Source organism: Convolutriloba macropyga, chromosome 4 (genome assembly GCF_964194025.1).
Source record: "Convolutriloba macropyga chromosome 4, txConMacr16.3, whole genome shotgun sequence".
Classification (NCBI taxonomy): domain Eukaryota; kingdom Metazoa; phylum Xenacoelomorpha; order Acoela; family Convolutidae; genus Convolutriloba; species Convolutriloba macropyga.
In genome coordinates this window covers 7141006-7160838 of record NC_134471.1, presented here as the reverse complement: position 1 = coordinate 7160838, position 19833 = coordinate 7141006, and the positions used below count along the sequence as shown (strand labels likewise).

Sequence of the window (19833 nt, the reverse complement as noted above, 5' to 3'; positions counted from 1 at the left end):
GAACGAAACACGGAGCCAATCTCCCCTCAGTCGCGTCTAAATTTAATCCGAATTCATCAAAACACTCTCCAATAACATCCCAAGTTAAGCCTACTGGGAGCGAGGCGAGGCAGGAAACAATTAATTATAAATTCCGCGTATGCCAATCCAGTTCACTAGATTAATCTGACTTAGTTGGCCAACCCAGTCGCGAATAGCACTTTGATCAAAAATGTATCCATAAAACAAGGCATGCAAAATCCATCAAATATACCAGCAGCACAAACACATACAAATCCAATTATCTTCCTCCTCCCGACTATTGGAGTCTCAACAATTTAGTTTACCAGACAGACCAGTACAATTTTGCAGTTTCGACGATTCATGTACAGTGACGATATATTAAACTAATATAGGCTTTGCTCCCACTTTTTAATAGTTATGAAGACTAAACAATATCATCTAATGAAACTACATCTAATTTTTAACTTTGAGGAGCTTTAGACGTGTGTTCTGTCAACTGTCTCCCATACTAAAATAAAGGCGTCTTCGTCGAAAAACTGCGGTTTAAATTCTAAAAGAGAGCAACTTAGATCACGCAAAAATCAATAAGTCAAGCGTAAGTCACTCAAGCAAACAAAAGAACATTCTAGAATTAAAATGGTGAAGCAAAAAATTTGCGAAAACACGACCACAATAATGGCTCTAAATTTATTTCGATAGCTAGATTTTGAGACGCTGGATAAATTTTAAGCTGTTTTGGAACCCTAAGCTGACAAGCATAAGCTTCTAGCGTTCAGCAAATTGCCTTTTTGTCTTGTGCGCGCTCTCGTTTGCTGACTTCGACATCATAAACTATTATAAAAGAGTATATGCACCAGCATGTAAACGTTTTTAAACAGCTAAAATTCAGAAATTCTCATCAGGTTTCCAAGTTTTCCAGCCTATAATTTTGATGTGGAACCTAAACCTTTTAATGTTAATTTGAGATAAATATACAATGGTATAGCGTCTTAACTTTTCAGCTCCTAGCTTAGAACTTTCTATACATTAACCACATAGTTATTAATAAACAAGCGACAGAAACTAATATCTAAAAGCACTAAGGTGCGGAGCAAATAAATTGCTTATAGCGACACAAATTTCTATCGTGAGCAACTTGATCAGAGCCGAAAGCTTTGAGAACACACATCTTTTTTTAGTTCAACCTAATTTCTAAGTGGGTACTAAAAAGAGAGTTCTGATTTTGTCTTTCAAATCTGCTCGCATGTTCCTTGCAGCCACGATCAATCGGGACATTTCGCCTATTCGCTGGACTGTGTTTGTAGTCGAGGCAGTTGCTGTTGGTCCTTGACCCACGACAGCCGAAGAATTTCCAACTACGATAGCGTGGTTGGAATTTGCCATGTGATGGTTGGAGTTGTAACTGGGTCCTGCAGGAGTCACAAGGGAGTATTGAGTAATTGCACACGTTCGCATGCCTGAAATAAAGGAGCCCTTTGGGGTTATAAACAGAATTATCGGAATTTATTGAGTCAGATTGGGGTACTTCGCATATACCTAATTAAATAGGAAAGTTAGTTTTTTTCCGTTTCTGCCCCCCCCCCCACCTTATTGAGTGCATATTGCCCCCCCCCCAGCGCATTTTATCTATGTGATGACACGTGCTCTGTAGCTTGGGTTGGGGGTGCGGGCTTGCATAACGCACTGGAGAGGCGGAATAAACGAAAAGATCCGGAAATTTTCATTCTTCAAGTAGGAGAGCTAAAACTAAGGTTTTAAATGACTAGCGAATAAATTTAATATTTACTGAATGTGAGTACTGTAAAACATGAAAGCCACACAAAAGACAACTCGTCATTGGGAACTCAATATTTTGCTTAGTTAAGTTTATTAATGAAAGCTACAGGCGATATTAAGTGGATTATAATTTGCATCTGAAACTGACTTGTGACAGTCTGAAGTAGATCTTCGTCTCCCTGTCCAGCAGCAGTGCCCAATGTCTCCAATTTGCGACTCAGACACTCAAGGTACCTAACGAGTAAAAATGGGATTTAAACAATCGACTAACGTCGTGAAAACTGCCCTCGAACGACCAGTGTGAGCTCAAATCTATTGCAGCCTGCTTCAGGGGGGGGGGGGGGGGTTGGCAACTACAGAATTCACTAAAGTGGCTCTAAATGACGTCAGTAGAGGTTATTATATGACACTATTGAGATTTAAAGTGAAAAATGACATCAATTGAATGACTCGAAAAGTCGTCCGATATTAACTCCAGCGAACTAACCTGACCCAAAAGGGCAATATCAAAGATAAACAAAAAATAACAAAAACCGACAATTAATTGCCAAATATTCGTTTGTAAAGATGCAGACAAAACTATCGCACATTTTCTAACTAGCAGGCAGATTGCCGTATTGGCTGCGAAATAGACTTGCGTGTCGTAAAATACAGATACAGGAATGAGTTGGAGACAATTTATCGCGACCAACTTATGGCGCATTGTTGAGAACAATTGGCAAAAGTGCAAAAATTTATGACAACACAGAGCGTAAGAATTGAAAGCATTTGAAATTGATCAAGCCCTTCTCATCGCTTATCTTCTGAATGCAAGCAATGTACGTCATGCAAGAAATCTAGCGTGAAAAAGTCAAAGCGAGAAAATGTTCTAGAAATGAACAAAAGAGCGTCAGACGACGAAACAAAACCCAGCGCACTGCAATGTAGCTCCACTCAGCTTTGAGCATCGCAGCTATAATATTACCAATAATAGAAAAGTTAGGTAGGTTGGTGTGGGTAGTTACGTAATCTTGGGGATGGGGTATGTTGATGAAAGACTGCTATGGGACAAAACTTCAAAGTCACCCTAAATGTCATACGGACAAGCAAAAAATTTGCCAGTACAATACCGGAAACGACACGAAGAGTCGTCCAATATATAATCTAGCTGAAATAACCCACCCCAGAACTGACGTTTTGAACTTGAATTTGACCAGCAATACCTAATTACTATACGTTAGAAAGCAGGCCAATGTTGAAGCCCAATCTCTGAAAAGAACTGAAATAACCCGCCCCAGAACTGACGTTTTGAGCTTGAATTTGACCAGCAATACCTAATTACTATACGTTAGAAAGCAGGCCAATGTTGAAGCCCAATGTCTGAAAAGAACTGAAATAACCCGCCTTAGAACTGACGTTTTGAACTTCAATTTGACCAGCAATACCTAATTACTATACGTTAGAAAACAGGCCAATGTTGAAGCCCAATGTCTGAAAAGAACTGAAATAACCCGCCCCAGAACTGACGTTTTGAACTTGAATTTGACCAGCAATACCTAATTACTATACGTTAGAAAGCAGGCCAATGTTGAAGCCCAATGTCTGAAAAGAACTGAAATAACCCACCCCAGAACTGACGTTTTGAACTTGAATTTGACTAGCAATACCTAATTACTATACGTTAGAAAGCAGGCCAATGTTGAAGCCCAATGTCTGAAAAGAACTGAAATAACCCGCCTTAGAACTGACGTTTTGAACTTCAATTTGACCAGCAATACCTAATTACTATACGTTAGAAAACAGGCCAATGTTGAAGCCCAATGTCTGAAAAGAACTGAAATAACCCGCCCCAGAACTGACGTTTTGAACTTGAATTTGACCAGCAATACCTAATTACTATACGTTAGAAAGCAGGCCAATGTTGAAGCCCAATGTCTGAAAAGAACTGAAATAACCCGCCCCAGAACTGACGTTTTGAACTTGAATTTGACCAGCAATACCTAATTACTATACGTTAGAAAGCAGGCTAATGTTGAAGCCCAATGTCTGAAAAGAAGTCAACGTTCGCAAATGAACTCAATGTTTGAAAAGAAAGAAGTCAAAATTCGAGTCATGGACAAACTTACGTCAGCCAACAAGACAGCCGGTAGAATAGCGTAAAAAAGAGACGAATCGTGCAATATAATCTCTTAACTAACCTTATACAAAGAAAGTTCATAATGCAACTATAGAAAGTGTTTTAAAAACGCAAACAACATTTTAGTTTGGGAGCGAATGTGGGTGGTGGGGGACTGGGACAGGGGAGGGTGGCAGCCGGCCGAGCGTAAGTAGGTGTGGGGGCTAAGTTGGGGTTTGGGGCTAGTAGGAGAGGTGTCTGTAGTTTGAGTAGCGAGGGAGTGTTGTGGGAGGAAACTTCTCAAAACAACCTTTCGACCGTGAATAATACTAGCAGGTCCTATTTACTACATATTAGAAAACAAGCTACTAATAAAGGCCACTGCTCGAAAGAATTAACCGATTACCTCAAGCGATGTTCTCTGAAAAGCCCCGCGAGCAGTTGGCTTCGGTAGTAGCTAGCTAAGGTTAAGGGAAGCTAGCTTTACCTTCATATAAGGAGCGCGACGGGGGTGTGTGAGGGGGGCTCAAACTCTAAGAACCATCATTCACACAATAAAATTATATCTCCAAAACAGTTTCGGTGAATAGCATACATACTTAGTCTAGTAGCCGACAGGCTCTACAAGAACTTCGGGATGCTAGCATTTGGAGACGGGGCAGGGGTTGAGTAGAGCGCGGGGATGGGTGTGAGGTGAGCAGGGGGCGGTCAATCGATGGGGGTGGGGGATTAGGGCCGGGGGAGAAGTTAATTTCTAGAGCCAACCTTCACATCATAAGTATAAGTCTCCAAAACAGTTTCTGTGAATCGCATACTTGGAGACTAGTGAGCTGAATGGCTCTAAGAGAACTTAATGCCCGCTGGGCGCTACATGTTTATCCCGTTTTTGTGAACGAAAAGTCAAATGGGTCAGAAGAAAAATCGGTCAAACGAATAATCGCATAGAAAAAGACCAACAGGACTAATATAATTGCTACAAATTTGAGAGCAATTAAAAAAACCACTTCGGTCAAAAAAGTAAACTAAAAACTGCTTCAAAAAAGCCGCACGCGATCAAAATATTTCGCTCGCTTAGAGAAAAATTTTTCACACCTACTTTTACCGCTCTCTCGAAAACGCGATGAGAACGAAATTTCAATTTGTTCAGCCTTTTGATCTAAACGCTTAGTTTTCACGTGCGGCTTTGACTTTTACATCCTGTTATAAATACACGCCAAAAAATAATCGATAAAAAGACGCTCCACCATTACTCTTCAAGCCTAAAGGAGAGCTCCTAAATAATAGTCGCTGAGAGTCTGACGGCGGCTATTTAAAAACCATTGCCGCAAAATAAATGCGGTTGACGCCCTAGACGCACATCGGGATTAAAACAGAAAAAAAAGAAATAGAGATAGAAATTGGCAAAAATTTTTCCTAAGTTTCAAAAATTGTTCCAAATTAGTGTGCAGTATCAGTTAGAGTCTAAATCTATACTTACTTCAGCTTGTATTGACCTCTTTGATTTTGATCTTTTGACATTGATCGCATTCACCACATTGCGTAATAAAATGCATGAAAGAATTTAGAATCCATTCAAATGAAACAGTGAGTGAGGTAAGTCAGAAAGCAAACGTGAAAATCGTGACTTATGTAAAATGAAAAACGTGATCAGAAGGTAAAGCGAATTAAAAAAACATAGCCGAAAGAATTCCAGAACTACTCGAAGAAGTTTCAAAATCAACAAATTCTAAATCAACTGGTTCCTAGCAAAATAACTAATAAAAACCAAAAAATTCAGTAAAAAAATGAAGACAGCGCATAAAACTAACCGAATATAAAACAAAACATAATTTTTGTACGCAACTGAAAACATCAAAGTAGGCGAGCAGCAAAGTTAAGCCATGTTAAGCACCCAAAATTTTATTTTGGAAGAACAATTTTGATACTGCATGAAATGGCCGAAAATTGCTTTAAAACTTTCCAGAAGTGTTCTCAATCGAAAAACTATTTTTTAATATAAAAACAGTATTCAATTGAAAACTAAACAAACTTCGTCGCTTTAACTATAAACATAAGTGTCGCTTTAAATGACATTGAACTTGATAAAACTAAACCATGAACAAAAATCAAATCGAAATTAGTAATGTAAAAAAGATTAAGGAGACAGAACAAAATTCAAACGCAAACCCAAACTCGATAAAACGAAACCATGACCAAAAATCAAATCGAAATTAGTCATGAAAAAGATTAAGGAGACAGAAAAAAATTCAAACGCAAACCCAAACTCGATAAAACTAAACCATGACGAAAAATCAAATCGAAATTAGTCATGAAAAAGATTAAGGAGACAAAACAATATTCAAACGCAAACCCAAATTCGTATGTTACCAAACTCAAGCTATAGAAATATTTGCAGAAAAAAAGTGTCGTTTCAAAATTTTGAAAGTGACGCTAGCAAATTCTCAGCGTTATATGTTAAATAAAATCAAATGAAAACAAAGAAAAACTTCAAACGAGAAAGACAAAAATTATTAGTTCAAATCGATAAATTTCAATTTAAAAAAGGCAGGGCGAATAAAACTATAGGTCCTACGAGAACGTTAAAAAGGACACATGCTAGAATGGAAAGAATACAAACATTGTGAAAAAGATAAACTAATTCGCAATTTCTGAAAAATCAAAAAATTAAACTGGAAACGCAAATTTCAAAAAAAGATAAAATGAGGTAAAAAACGTGAACTTTTTGTTTTTAAGCAATCGAGTTATAAGAACATTACACAGCCATCTTTCTGTCTCAATATGAAGTGAAAACAGCTCAATTGCGAAACAGAAACCATTTGAAAAAAAAATGTTCAAAATATGTTAAAAAATATTCAATGAATTTTAAGAGCTATCACGAAAAACAATTCAATTCGAAACAAAACGCAACAAAAAACAGCGATGCTGCACCAAAAGACTTTTTATGGTAAGTAAACTCAAAGTACAACTAAAAAACGTAGAAAACTTTGACGAAAACCGCCAAAATTGGATTTGATCAAAACCGCCAAAAAGTGTACAATTTTATAAAAAAAAACACCTCATGTCCAAAACGAGGCAACCAATTCAGGATTTATCAGAAAGACGTTGACATATTCACTAATTTGGTTTAAAAAGAAATCCGCTCTAGGAGCCAAAAATGAAGAAATTTATGTAAAAAGCCAAAAATTGACAAAAAAATAAGAAATTAGGGCCAATTTTGCGTTTGAAACGCATGAGTAATCTCTCAGAAACATTGAGGTATCGGTTTCAGGTGGTTGCGCATGCATGCGGCATCGATCAAAATTTATTTCTACAAAAACCCAAGTTACCATTAAAAACAATTTGGACCAAATGGACGAAAACACGGCTAAAAATTGTCATCTATGCGCCAATCTCTCGAAAAACTCTTTTCAAAGTCGAAAAGTCATTCACTGAACGCAGATCATGAACAAAAAAAATTTCTCGCTCAGAAAAAGTTAGTTCACACGGCAATTTTACTTTCACTATAAGGTCAAAACGCCGCCTGAACAAATAGTACTTCCGGTAAAAAAAAAACCTTAAGAAAACTTAATACTCTTCTTCGAGTCGTAAAAAAAGGGAGAGCGCCTAAATAATAGCAGTTTGCGAGGCTGACGGCGGCTATTAAAAACATACCCGGCAGTGTGCCGGAAAATAGCCGCCGTTGATTCCAATAAGCATGATTGGTATTGAAAGAATAGAAGATATTGAAAAAAAGATTTTGTACAGAAACATTTTTAAGTCCGATTTATTTTGATGGCATTTCGTAGTTGAACATACTTCTGTTTCTTAGAGAGAGGCTACAGGGGCTACTATCAACACCAATAAGCATTAGAGATGGTAACTAAGACTTATAGGAACGACGTTCAAATAGCGGGCATCTAAAATTGGGCTTTATGGGTTTATCCCGTTTCTACTTCTGACTTCAATTTTTTATACTGACTCTGTTCATTTTGAATTGCTTTGCTGAGCAACTGATGTTCAAAATCACTTTTATCAGAAAGAGAGAACAGAGAAACTAGCCTAGAGAAGTCAAACAGATATCACGCAAAATGTTGAAAAAGCGGCAAAATGAGGTAAAGCGAAACATTTTTTATTCGACGAAGTAAAAAAACATAGCAGGACAAGTCCTGACGTACAATTCAAAGAATTTTCATTGACTAAACAGAAAACTAGACCTAGAACAGACAATGAATGGATTGGAAAAACCATTTAGAAAAAAATCCGATCCAAAAAATCGAAAAAACAGCAAAAATCAAAGTGAAATTGCCGCATGTGAACAAAAAACCACTACCGATAAAGCGAATTTTTGTTCAAACACCGTATTCTCACTCTATTTTAAAATAAGAGCAAAAAAATTTCACGCCGCAAAACCACTCGCTTTTTCGCTCCACTTCCTGTTTCGGCGTGACCAAAATCACTACTCCAATTTGACTTCAAAAATCATGAAAATGTGTGAACAGATCTTAAAAAAAAAGACAGCGCCCCAATGCAATTCAAATTCTTGAATTGTAAAAAAAAAATAGGAGCGCTATAATAGCCGGCTGAGAAGATGAGGGCGGCTATTAAAAACAAACAAAACAGCAAGCTAGTGCACTGACCGTTGCCAAGTAGCAGCACTGAAGGATGTGAACAAACAGTGCTGTCTTGCCATACTGTTTCCTGCTGCCGAGGCAGACGAAAAGTCAGCTGCGGGAGGGAAATGCTGCTGCAGTTTTGACAACACGAATTCCGTCAAATTATGCATCAGAAAGGGATTCTTCACCCCTTGACAAACACACTCAATCAGAACCTTGATATTCTCCGGTCTTCCCATCTGGATAGTTAAACTGATCAGCCATTTGAGGTCTTCTTCGTTTTCACAGCTTTTGTTCAAGGAAAATTCCTCTTTGCTTTCTGTGTTTCGCAATATCATTACTTTCACGGCTTCGATCCCGTTGAAAAAGGCTCGCTTCGAGAACCGTGTTTGCGTCACTATAGTTTGAGTTGCAGCTGGTACAATGGGCTGTTGGTTTGCCTGTGTTTGTACCAATTGAGCATTGGACATGTTAGAGGCTGCTGTCGGTTGAAATACTCGTGAGTTTGTGGCTGCAGTAGCTGAGGCATTTGGGTGTGTGACCAGAGGTACCTGTCCCTGGATTGCGGCTTGAAGCGAAGGCGGTGGAAAGAAATTCCTGAAACAATACTATCGTCAATAGACTATCAACCCCTTATTTACCCCTCATCGAAGGCAAAGTTCAACAGAACCTAAACTTATTTTTTACTATTATTGGGAAACGGGCGATTTGAGCAGCAATTACTTAACATTTAGTTTTTGATAATATTGTTTTACGTTGGTCAAATATAGAGAAAAAATAAGAAACGCCTTCTTTGGCAGGTTACCCAATATAAAATTTAACGTCATAATACATCCAGTATTCAGGCAGTTCCGTTTTTACTGCATCAAAAAATACAACCGACTAATGTCAAGCGGAGAGGGTGGAGGGGGGGTAAAGAACAGGTCCTAACCCCCCGAAAACGACGGTACAAGTTTGTGTTCTCAGCAGCTTCGATGGAATGTACACTTGAAGACCAGCGGAGCTCTAAAGGAGCTGCTCAACTACTTAAAGCCATTCAGGTATATTATTCGTCAAACGGTTAAACGGATTATCAGCGGATCGATCAGCGAAAAAATGCATAAAGGGCCAACAGGACTAATATAATTGCATCAAACTTCTTTTGAGAGCAATCGAAACTGAAGCACAACGTGACAGCTTAACGACGTGTCGATAACAATGGAAACAAAGAACATCATATTACGAAAAACTCCCGAAAACAAAAGATCTTGTTTTATTTTACCACGAGTACTTCTCACAAACCTGAAAAGCTGTACAAAACACGAAAACAATATAGCGTTTGTCAATTTTAAATTGTACTATTATGAAATCCGTTTGTACATGGCGACAAATCTCAAGTTCGTAACATTTAAAAATAATGCCAAGTACGATTTTCAGTTCATTTTTAAATTACAGTACGATTTTCAGTTCATTTTTAAATTACATTTTTAAATTGTTTCTTTCCAGTTTAATAATGAGTTAGAAAAAGCTGCAGCAATTATACAAAAACTGTGCTGTTTATGCTAAAAATTAGTCGTCACAAAAATGAGCCTTATTAACTAACCACAATATCGCGCACAGCTTTGGTTGCTATGGTTATAACCCGTTTAATGATAAATTCTTGCAAATATTTGAAGCAAAAATACTGAGATAATTGAAGCGGAAAGATAATTGAACCGGAAATTAGCTCTTTTTTAATCAATTTATTCGTTCAATTTCTCTAACCAATTCTGGTGAATATTGATATCTTCATAATTTCGCTAAGTAACAAACCAAGCTCTGAATTTGGAAGTTCAGAAAGTTCAGAAATTATAAAAATAAAGTAACTGATTCAAATTAAATCGGAAGTGGTTGTCAATCGCATTGGAATCAAAATTTGTATGACACTTTATCAATCCATCCGATTTTAATCTATCCACCTTGTGTGAGCTATCGATCAAAACTAAGTAACCAACAAAACAAATTACGGTAAGCTTTCGAGAAAAAACTTTGAAACTGTAATCAAATTCATCCTAATAACCCTCCCGATTATCAGGAAATAGATGGCGCGCTGAGGTCCTAGTTCTCCTCCTCCTCCTAAGACGGAACAAAACACCACCTATCTGTCAGTACCTACAATTTAGGGAGGCTAGCTTTAGCTTAATTGAAGGGGGCGTGGGGGCGGTGAGCGCATGGGATTCAGTGAATTGCATAATTAGCCGTCTAGGAAAACTCCGGGAGCTAGCTGTTTATCACGTTTTCGAGGACGAAAAGTTAAAACGTTCAGAGGAGAAACCGGTCAATCAAACAATCGCATTAAAAAGAAAACATACCCGGCAGATTGCCGGACAATAGCCGCCGTTGATTCTCATAACTCTATTGGGATTGAAAGAAAACCGAATATCAACAAAAATTTATTTTTGCGTGCGATTTTCATTTTAAAGTGCGATTTATTTTGATGTCATTTCGTAATTGAACATACTCCTGTCTCTCAGTGAGAGGCTACAGGGTCTAGTATCAATACCAATAAGCATTATAGATAGTAACTAGAACATATGAGAACAAAACTCAAGTACCGGGCATCTAAAAATGGGCTTTATCGGTTTATCCCGTTTCTATTTCTGACTTTTATTTTTTTTATACTGACTCTCTTCATTTTGAATTGCTTTGCTGAGCAGCTGCTGTTTAAAAGGACTTTGAGCAGAATGACAGAAGAGTGAAACTAGCCTAGATAAGTCAAAACGATTTCACGCAAAATGTCGAAAAACCTGCAAAATGGGTAAAGCGAAAAAAAAGTTCGACGAACTAAAAAAAAACATAGCAGGACAAGTCCTGAAATACAATTCAAAGAATTGAATGAATAACTTAGAAGTACTCTACCTGACCAACAAATTAATTGAACAATGGCAGCCAAAACAAACAAAATCATCTCAAAAAATTGAGAAACAATAAATCAAACAAACTAAACAAAAATGTACTCATTACTAAACTCTTGAAGCTTTTTTCCCTTAGGCAAAATTTCATCCCTCTAAAAATACATTTTTCAAAAACAAGTTCAAGACCATTTTCTGGTTTTGAAATTGGTCCAGTATTATATCTGCATGACCTGAAAAAATTCATTGGCCCTTAAAGATCGATTAACTCAAAAATGACCTAAAAATTTAAAAATTGAATCAATTGCAAAATTTGACAAAATTTTGCTGAAAACAGTTAAATTAATTTCTTCAGAGTCTTTTCTGTGTCTCTAGAGGCTATCCATTAACCAAATTCAAAGCATTAAAAAATTCATTGAATCAAAGATCGATAGGCAATAATTTTAGAAAAATCCTCAAATTTCAAAATAGAAAATCGTACTATTAAAATGATCAAAACCGTTCAATTGCCCCCTAACGGCTATCAATTAACATATTATCAAACCCTGAATGAGGTTAGCTGGCTACTGAGACAAGAAAAACTGAATATAAGACAAATGTTTCGAAACTAGAAAAAATAGCAAATTTTATCAAAAATTCGAAAAGCTAAATTGTTGATAACAAGTCCATTTAAGCCAACAACCATTCAGTAACTTTTAATCATACCGTGCATTAGGTTTTCTGGCGATTGAGAATGGACAAATATCAAAAGTTGACAAAAACTTTAGGAAACCTTGAATAAATTGCAAATTTTATATTAAAAAATGCCAAATTTCGAGACATTAAAACGATGAAAACCAATCCATTATTACTAGAAACAATGCAGTGCTCTATTGTCGAACCATAAAGGACGTTTCCTGGCCCCTGAAGCTAGAAAAACTCAAAAAATGACAAAACTTTTCAAAAAAATTGCAAAAATTAGTATCATTATTCATATTTCTATTTGTAGTACCAAAACCTATAGCTCATATAATGGTCATAACAAGTTATTTTGTCTCGCAAAAGGCCTTCATCATTTTTCAAAAACTTCAACGTAAGAGGTTAAGTAGGTTCAACTACTGGGCCACTCCGTTACGCCAATATTTTGAGCTGGGGTGTCTCTTATAACCTTCCCTATTGTTACCTTTTGTTCTTTGTTACTAACACCGTGATCGAGACAGAAAGCGCACCAAATATCTAAATCCTTTGGATTTTTTAATACCAAAAGACCCCCGCAATATAGCTAAGCTCAGCTCACCTCAATAATAAAACACTTCTCCAATACTCCTCTTTCAGTGGTAAGAAAAAGACAGCGCCCCAATACAATTCAAATTCATCGAATTGTAAAAAAAAAGTTAAGTTCAATAATAGCCCCTTCTATCGCTTTGCGGCTACTAAATAAAGCACGGTCGACTTAAAAACACCACAAGTTTCAAAAATAAAACAGCATGTATTTGGAAAGTCTCTATTATACCATCAGTTTAAGTTGTTTTATTTTTTAAAAAATCTATTACCTAAAACTTATATCCGCGACCCATTTTTGGCCCGCGGTGCATCCCCTCTTCCCCCGAAACCAATAAGAATTGTTGAAAGAAAACTCTACTCATAGCCCTCAAAGTGCCGGAAAATAGCAACCATTGACCCCCTTGACGCACAAATCGGGCTTGAGCCAGAAAAAGAAAAAATGAGATAAAAATTGACAATTTTTTTCTCCATAAAAATTCACAGAATTTTTTCTCAAAATTTGTCAAAAAATTTGGCGTGCAGTTTCAGTTAGATTCTTAAAAATTACCAGCAGATTGCCGGAAAAGGATGCAGAGGCTAGAATCAATGTTAAAACGCATTAGAGATGTTAACTAAGACTGACAATAACGAATTTCAAGTAGTGGGCATCTAAAATTGGGCTTTATCCCGTTTCTATTTGGATTTCGTTTTCCAATACTAATTCTGTTCATTTTAGATTGTTTTGCTGAGCAACTGCTGTTTAAAAGAACTTTGAGCAGAATGAGCGAAGACAAACTAGCATATAGAAGTCAAAGAATTTTCATGCAAAATGTTGAACAAGCTGTGAACTAAGGTAAAATAAAAACCATAGCAGGACCATTCCTGACATACAATTCAAAGAATTTTCATTGACTAAATTTAAAAAAAACTAGACCTAGAATGGAAAATGATTAGAATAGGAACCCCTTTTGAAAAATCAGATCTACAAAAAACGAAACAGTAAAAATCGTTGTCAAAATGCCGCATGTGAGCAAAAGGTCACTAGCGAGAAATTACAATCCCGTTTCTTTTGATTTTGATCTTCTGACCCTGAATGTGTTCACTTCATTGCGTAACTCAATAAGTGGAAGAATTGAAAAATCAGTCAATTGAAACAGTGAGTGAGGTAAGTCGCAAGTCGTGACGTGACTTTCAAGCGAAAAACGTAATCAAAAGATAAAACGAATAAAAAATCATACGACACCGACCAACATAAAAAAGACAGATTGGATTGGAAAAAACTTGAAAAAGCCATAAAAAAATGAAAACATAGCCGACCTAATGACGGAAACTAGCTGCCAATTGAAGCACATTGGGATTGAAACAGAAGAAAAAAATTAAGAGATAGAAATTGACAGAAAGTGAGGTAAGTCATAAGTCAAACGTGCTAATCGTGACTCTTATTTAAAACGTTATTAAAAGGTAAAGCGAATTAAAAAAAAGAAAGCGCCTACATAATAGCAATTGAGAGGCTGACAGCGGCTATTAAAATTAGTAAAAATCTAAGTTAAATAGCCGCATGTGAACAAAAAAACCTTTATCAAGATAGCCAATTATCTTTCAAGCACCGCTTTCTCTCTACTATAAAATTAGAGAGATAAAATTTCAGGCGACGACACCAACCGCGCCTTCACTCCACTTCCATTTTCAGCGTCATCATAACCATCACTTCACTTTGACTTCCAAATTATGAAAAATTGTAAACAGATTTCAAAAACTGATAATTATGAAAACTGAAAAAAGTATTTTCAGAACTTTAAGTAGAAAATATGAACTAAACTTAAAAACTGATTGAACCTTGAAATCATTGCCAAAAACATCAAATTTTTGAAAATCCTCATAACGGAACTAATTTTCATTGATTTACAGACATCAAAGTCTTAAATCCAATTTCCATATCTACAACACAAAAAAACAAACACCTAACGTGGCAGAAAACAGCTTATTTTTAAAAAAAAAAATCAAATGATGTTTTAGAAAATTTCACAAAAACTACAGAAGTTAGTTTTGTGATATGTATCATCAAATTTATTTTTCAAAACTTATTAAAGAAAAAGACCGCCTGATAAAGCACGGCCATTAAATAGTTCGTTTTAAGATCCAAATAAGATTGGAAAAAATGAAAAATTATCAAAAAAAATTGAGCAATTCAAAAACAAATTAAGCAATTATCAAAAAAAAAAAATTGAGCAAAAAATCATGCACTTCAAATGTTTATCAGGCTCTTAGAAAAGTTATATTATCAATCTAAAGACTTTCAAATATATAAAGCCTGAGTCAATAATAAGATTTAACTGAAAACCCCAAATACAAGCAAAACAAATCAGCTAAGTCGACGGAAAACAACCAAAAATCATCAAGTTATATGTACACAACAATTAGGCCAGATTGACAAAAACGGCAAGCTCTATACACTTGTGTGTCCAAGAAAATTATTCAATGTTAAAGAGTCAATAATTCAACGCAGCGCATGAACAGAAAACCAAAAATGAATTCATACGGCAAATTTTATCACTTTGCTTTTACGTCAAAACGCCACCTGAACAAATAGTACTTCGTGTAAAAGAAAACCTGACAAACATAGCCCGAGAAATTCAGCAAGCAATGCAAAAAAATTCCGGAGTTTCCGAAGCAAAATCATATCTGCAGCCGAAACTATTATCTTTTAAAATATTTGGTAAAAATTTACCCCCACCCTGTCAAAACGAGCATTAACATCATTGATACAAGCTATGATAAGAGCAATAACCACTCATTCATCATTCAGAGTCTATACAAACAAGGCGACGAGATTTTAAAAAATAATTCATAACTGACAGAAAAAAACTGCGAAATCTTGATATCGGAGAATTGAAAAAATCCAAAATTCTTAGGATGGACTTTTACGACCGGCCAAAGTCTAAAAATCACCAGGGAATAACTCAACACTATGCAATTAAAACTTAGAACTCCTTAACGCTGCAACTAGAACACTCATTGAAGAAGGATAACAAAGATTATTTTTAAACGTAACTGAAACATTAAACATAGCCGAAAAACTGGCGGAAAAAAGCCTCCGCTGACCCGCTCGACAAAGATTGGGATTGAAAAGAAACAAAGCCGGCAGATTCCTGGAAAATAGCTGCCGTTGACGCGCTAGACGCACATCGGGATTGATACAGAAAAAGAAAAAAAGAAGAGATCAAAATTGAAAACAAAATTTTCGTAAGCTTCAAAAACTAATGACCGGGCTTTATCGGTTTGTCCCGTTTCTTTTGATTTTGATCTTTTGACATTGACCGCATTCAATTCATTGCGAAATTCAATGCGTGAAAGAATTTCGAATCTGTTCAGTTGAAACAGTGAGTGAGGTAAGTCAGAAGTTAACCGTGAAAATTGTGACTCATGTAAAACGGTAAACGTGATCAATAAGTAAAGTAGTGAATTAAAAAAAGAAGAGCGCCTAAATAATAGCCGTTTGAGAGGCTGAGGGCGGCTATTAAAAAAATCAAGAGATAGAAATTGACAGAATTTTTCTAAGTCTCAAAGTGTTCTCATTTGGTGTGCAAATTCTGCATATTCGGTTAGATTCTAAAACTACATTTATATACTTAATTCAGCTTCTCAACTGAACGCTATTCAGCAGAATACTAATACCAGCTAGCAATCACTTCAATGAACTTTGATAACCTAATGCACAATGACTTAATGACCGGAATTTATGTTTATCACGTTTCTTTTGATTTTGCTCTTTTGACATTGACCGTATTCACCACATTGCGTAATTCAATGTGAAAAAAATTAAAACAACGAGTTGAAACAGTTGAAACAATGAGCGAGGTAAGTCAAACGTGGAAATCGTGACTTAGATAAAAATGAAAAATGTGATCAAAAAGTAAACCGAATTTTTTAAAAAAAGCAGGACTAGTCCTGACAAAAGTCAAAGAATTTTCGGAAACGGCTCAAAGAGCCGTCTGTGCTTAAAAATCACTATCGTCAAATAACTAGTACATGGGGTTCGAAACTTAATGCCCTCCGGGCACTAGCAGTTTATCCCGTTTTCAAGCATGAAAATTAAAGGGGTCATACGACAAAATCGGCCACGCGAAAAATCGCATTAAGAAAGACCAAAAGGACTAATATAATTGCTACAAACTTCGTTTGAGAGCAATTAAACGTGATCAAAAGGTAAATTGAATTAAAAAAAGGAGAGCGCCTAAATAACAGCCGTTGAGAGGCTAACGGCGGCTATTAAAAACTACAATTTATCACTGAAAATAATTTTTTTGTTATGGCATCACAGCAGTTAAGACAAAATTAAGACATACTTCTCTGTAGTTGGAGATATCAGACAAAATGAACTCAAACTGAGGCAAAAATTAAATTTAATTATAAAAATACAAATGCAACAGAATAACACTGGAAGGAAAAAATTATCTATTTTCAAAAGTTGCCCCAAAAACATCGCAAGAAAAAAAGACACTCAAATCTTTCAATGTGACCCCTGCAAATGCTCAAAACTGCATTAAATTAAATGAAATCAATTGCAACCCAAATAACTGAAAAAATGTCAGAAAAATGCTAATATCATTAAAAACTACACAGAGCGAATAGAACTCTAGGTTTTAGCGGAATGCTAGAATGATACCATCTAGAAAGTGCAGAATATGGACACATTATAAAAAACGGAAACAAGACTAATTCGCATTTTATTCAACTTAAAAATCAAACTGAAACAAAACTGAAGAAGAAATGACGTAGCTGGCAGATTGCCAGAAAATAGTCACAATAGCTTCGTAAATCAGAAGACCGAAATGGATGGTAAACAAAAACAGACCAAAAAGAGATTTCATTACTTAAATGCTGAGATGTTACATATTTTAATATTTTGATCAAAAATCTGTTTAACTAATTGTTGCTTCTATTATCTACTCTCAAATAACCTTCTCTCCTTTAGAATGTTGATCTTATCACCTTAAATTAAATTTTAAAAAGTCATTTTTAAAGTGAGGAAGCCATTTTTGAGAGTAAGTCAAGTGTGACCAAAAATTTAATCACGCGAATAAAAACTCGCTCCATTAAGAGTTAAAAATTGCATGCATCCCATTCTGTCAAAATTGCATGGCACAAAAGGCAGATTTGAAGTGATTGTGACGTCATATGGTCGTAACAAAAATCTTGACAAAAATTTTTTAAAAAACAAGAAAAAGCCAATAATAGCCCCAGCGTTCACTCTGCGACTATTAATGACGGGTGAATCGGGTGAATTGCTCTGAAAGGGAATTGAGGTGAGCGGAAAAAGGCAGTCAAACAAAGGGGGAAGGAGCAGGGTATGAAACTCTGGACGTAAGGGGAAAGGGTGTCCAAACCGCCAAGTGGAAGAGGGTGGACTGGGGGTGTTGGGGTATGAGTCAGGGGGCTGACTGAGGGGGTGAAATTTTAAGATTAAGAACCGACCTTCACACCATGAAATTGTCTCCACAAAACAGTTTTGGTGAATCGCATTCTCAGAGGGTGGTAAGGCTATAAGAGAACTTATAGCCTTCCGAGCGTTACCTGTTTTTTTATTTTTGAGGACGAAAAGTCAAATGGGTCAAACCAAATTACAGGCAAATTTGAGCCAAAAGGACAAAAACGACTAAAAACGGTTAATTCTATGCGCCATTCTCTCAACAAAAAGTCCGCGGAGCGAAGTGCATGATCAAAAAACTGCTCTCGTTCACAAAAATTATTTCACCTGGCAATTTTGCTCACTTTCGCTCTTAGGTCAAAACGACGGTTAAGAAAATAGTACTTCCAGTAAAAACTCTTCGAGTCGTAAAAACAGTAATCTTCTTCGAGTTGTAAAAAGACACTTCTCCAATACTCTCTTTTCACTGCTCTTCAAACTTTTTCAACAAAACATAGCCGGAGATAGCTGGGAAAGAAAACTAGGTGCCGTATAGTATAGATAGAAACAGATAGATATCAGTTGAAAAAGTTATTGGCGTCGCTTAAAAAGCTCAGTCAAAAACATTCAGCGATAAAATAAATATGCTTGTTATTCCGCGGCCTTTTATTATGGACCTTTATTACACACATGAGTTCCTTTGACCTTAAACTAATTCAAATTAAACTTAAGTTGAAAAGTGCAAAAGTCATTTTATTGAGTGAGGTAAGTCAGGTATGATCAAAATTATCCCGCACTAAAACGCCACTGTGAAAAAAGATTCTTTAAGAGTCAGGGACAAGACCACAAGAAAAAGAAAAAATGCAAGACCGAAAAATCAAGTTTCATATTTTAAAAGTAAAAAGCATAGATAGATTATTATGAACTTAGGCATTTCATTGGATGCACTGTTTTCTCATTAGCAACCAATGAAACCTGTCTTAAAGGCGACCAAACTAAAGAATTGGCTTCTACTTTTTGATCATTAACATCATAAAAGTAACCGAAAGCATTAGCTACGCACCGAAACAATTTTTGCATTATAAATTTACAAAAATTTGCATTGACAATTTTCACTGGTAACCAAAGAGACCTGTCATTATTGAGAGTACGAGATTAAATAGCAACAAGTACGAAATATATGCAACATTTACCAATAATTTTTAAAACCAACAGCGTATAATTCATAGAACGCAATAGCTATGAACTCTATCAAAAAACTAGACTCATTTAGGCATACTTAGCAACCAATGAGACCTGCCATTAACGAAATTAAGGAAAAAGAAAACAAAGTGACAAAAAAACTGGCAAAAGTAAAAAAATCGACAATATTTCTCGAAAATGATTAGCGTCAGAGTTAGAGCAACAAATAGCTTTAAGGTGTTAAAAATAAATCGTGGAGGTAAATCCTTTTAGAAACCTATCAGACATGTCCCTAATTCACTTAAATGATAAGACAACAAAGAGTTAAATACACCAAAACGTCAAAAATTCACTAAACATTTTTTGAGAACAAATAGTGTCAAATTCATGAAAAACACTATGAACTCACAACATTAACTAGGTACTTTTATGTCTCATTAGCTATTTATTCAAACACCAATTTCTCACTCTACTTTGAAGCCAGTTTGGAAAAATCATGCCTCAGACCTACTCGATTTTTCGCTCCTTTTACTACTTCAGCGTGACTAACACAACCACTTTATTTTGACTTCTCATTGACATGAAAAAGCATAAAAACAACAGGTCTTAAAAAAAGACAGCGCACCAATACAACCCAAATATTTTGAATTGTAACAAGAGCACCGC

General features: G+C 36.0%; 1 protein-coding gene across 1 annotated transcript in view; it reads right to left on the bottom strand.

The window, feature by feature from the left end:
• Window positions 1-1125: 1125 nt before the first annotated feature.
• The window catches only part of LOC142337440 (zinc finger SWIM domain-containing protein 8-like), a 97569-nt gene continuing 78861 nt past the window's right edge, over window positions 1126-19833 (bottom strand). The window contains exons 19-21 of the mRNA XM_075386666.1: window positions 8491-9063; window positions 1928-2013; window positions 1126-1460 (exon numbers count right to left, since the gene is read on the bottom strand). Of these exons, the coding sequence (XP_075242781.1) occupies window positions 1195-1460; window positions 1928-2013; window positions 8491-9063 (925 nt within the window). The 3' untranslated portion in view covers window positions 1126-1194. The remainder of the gene's footprint in view (window positions 1461-1927; window positions 2014-8490; window positions 9064-19833) is intronic.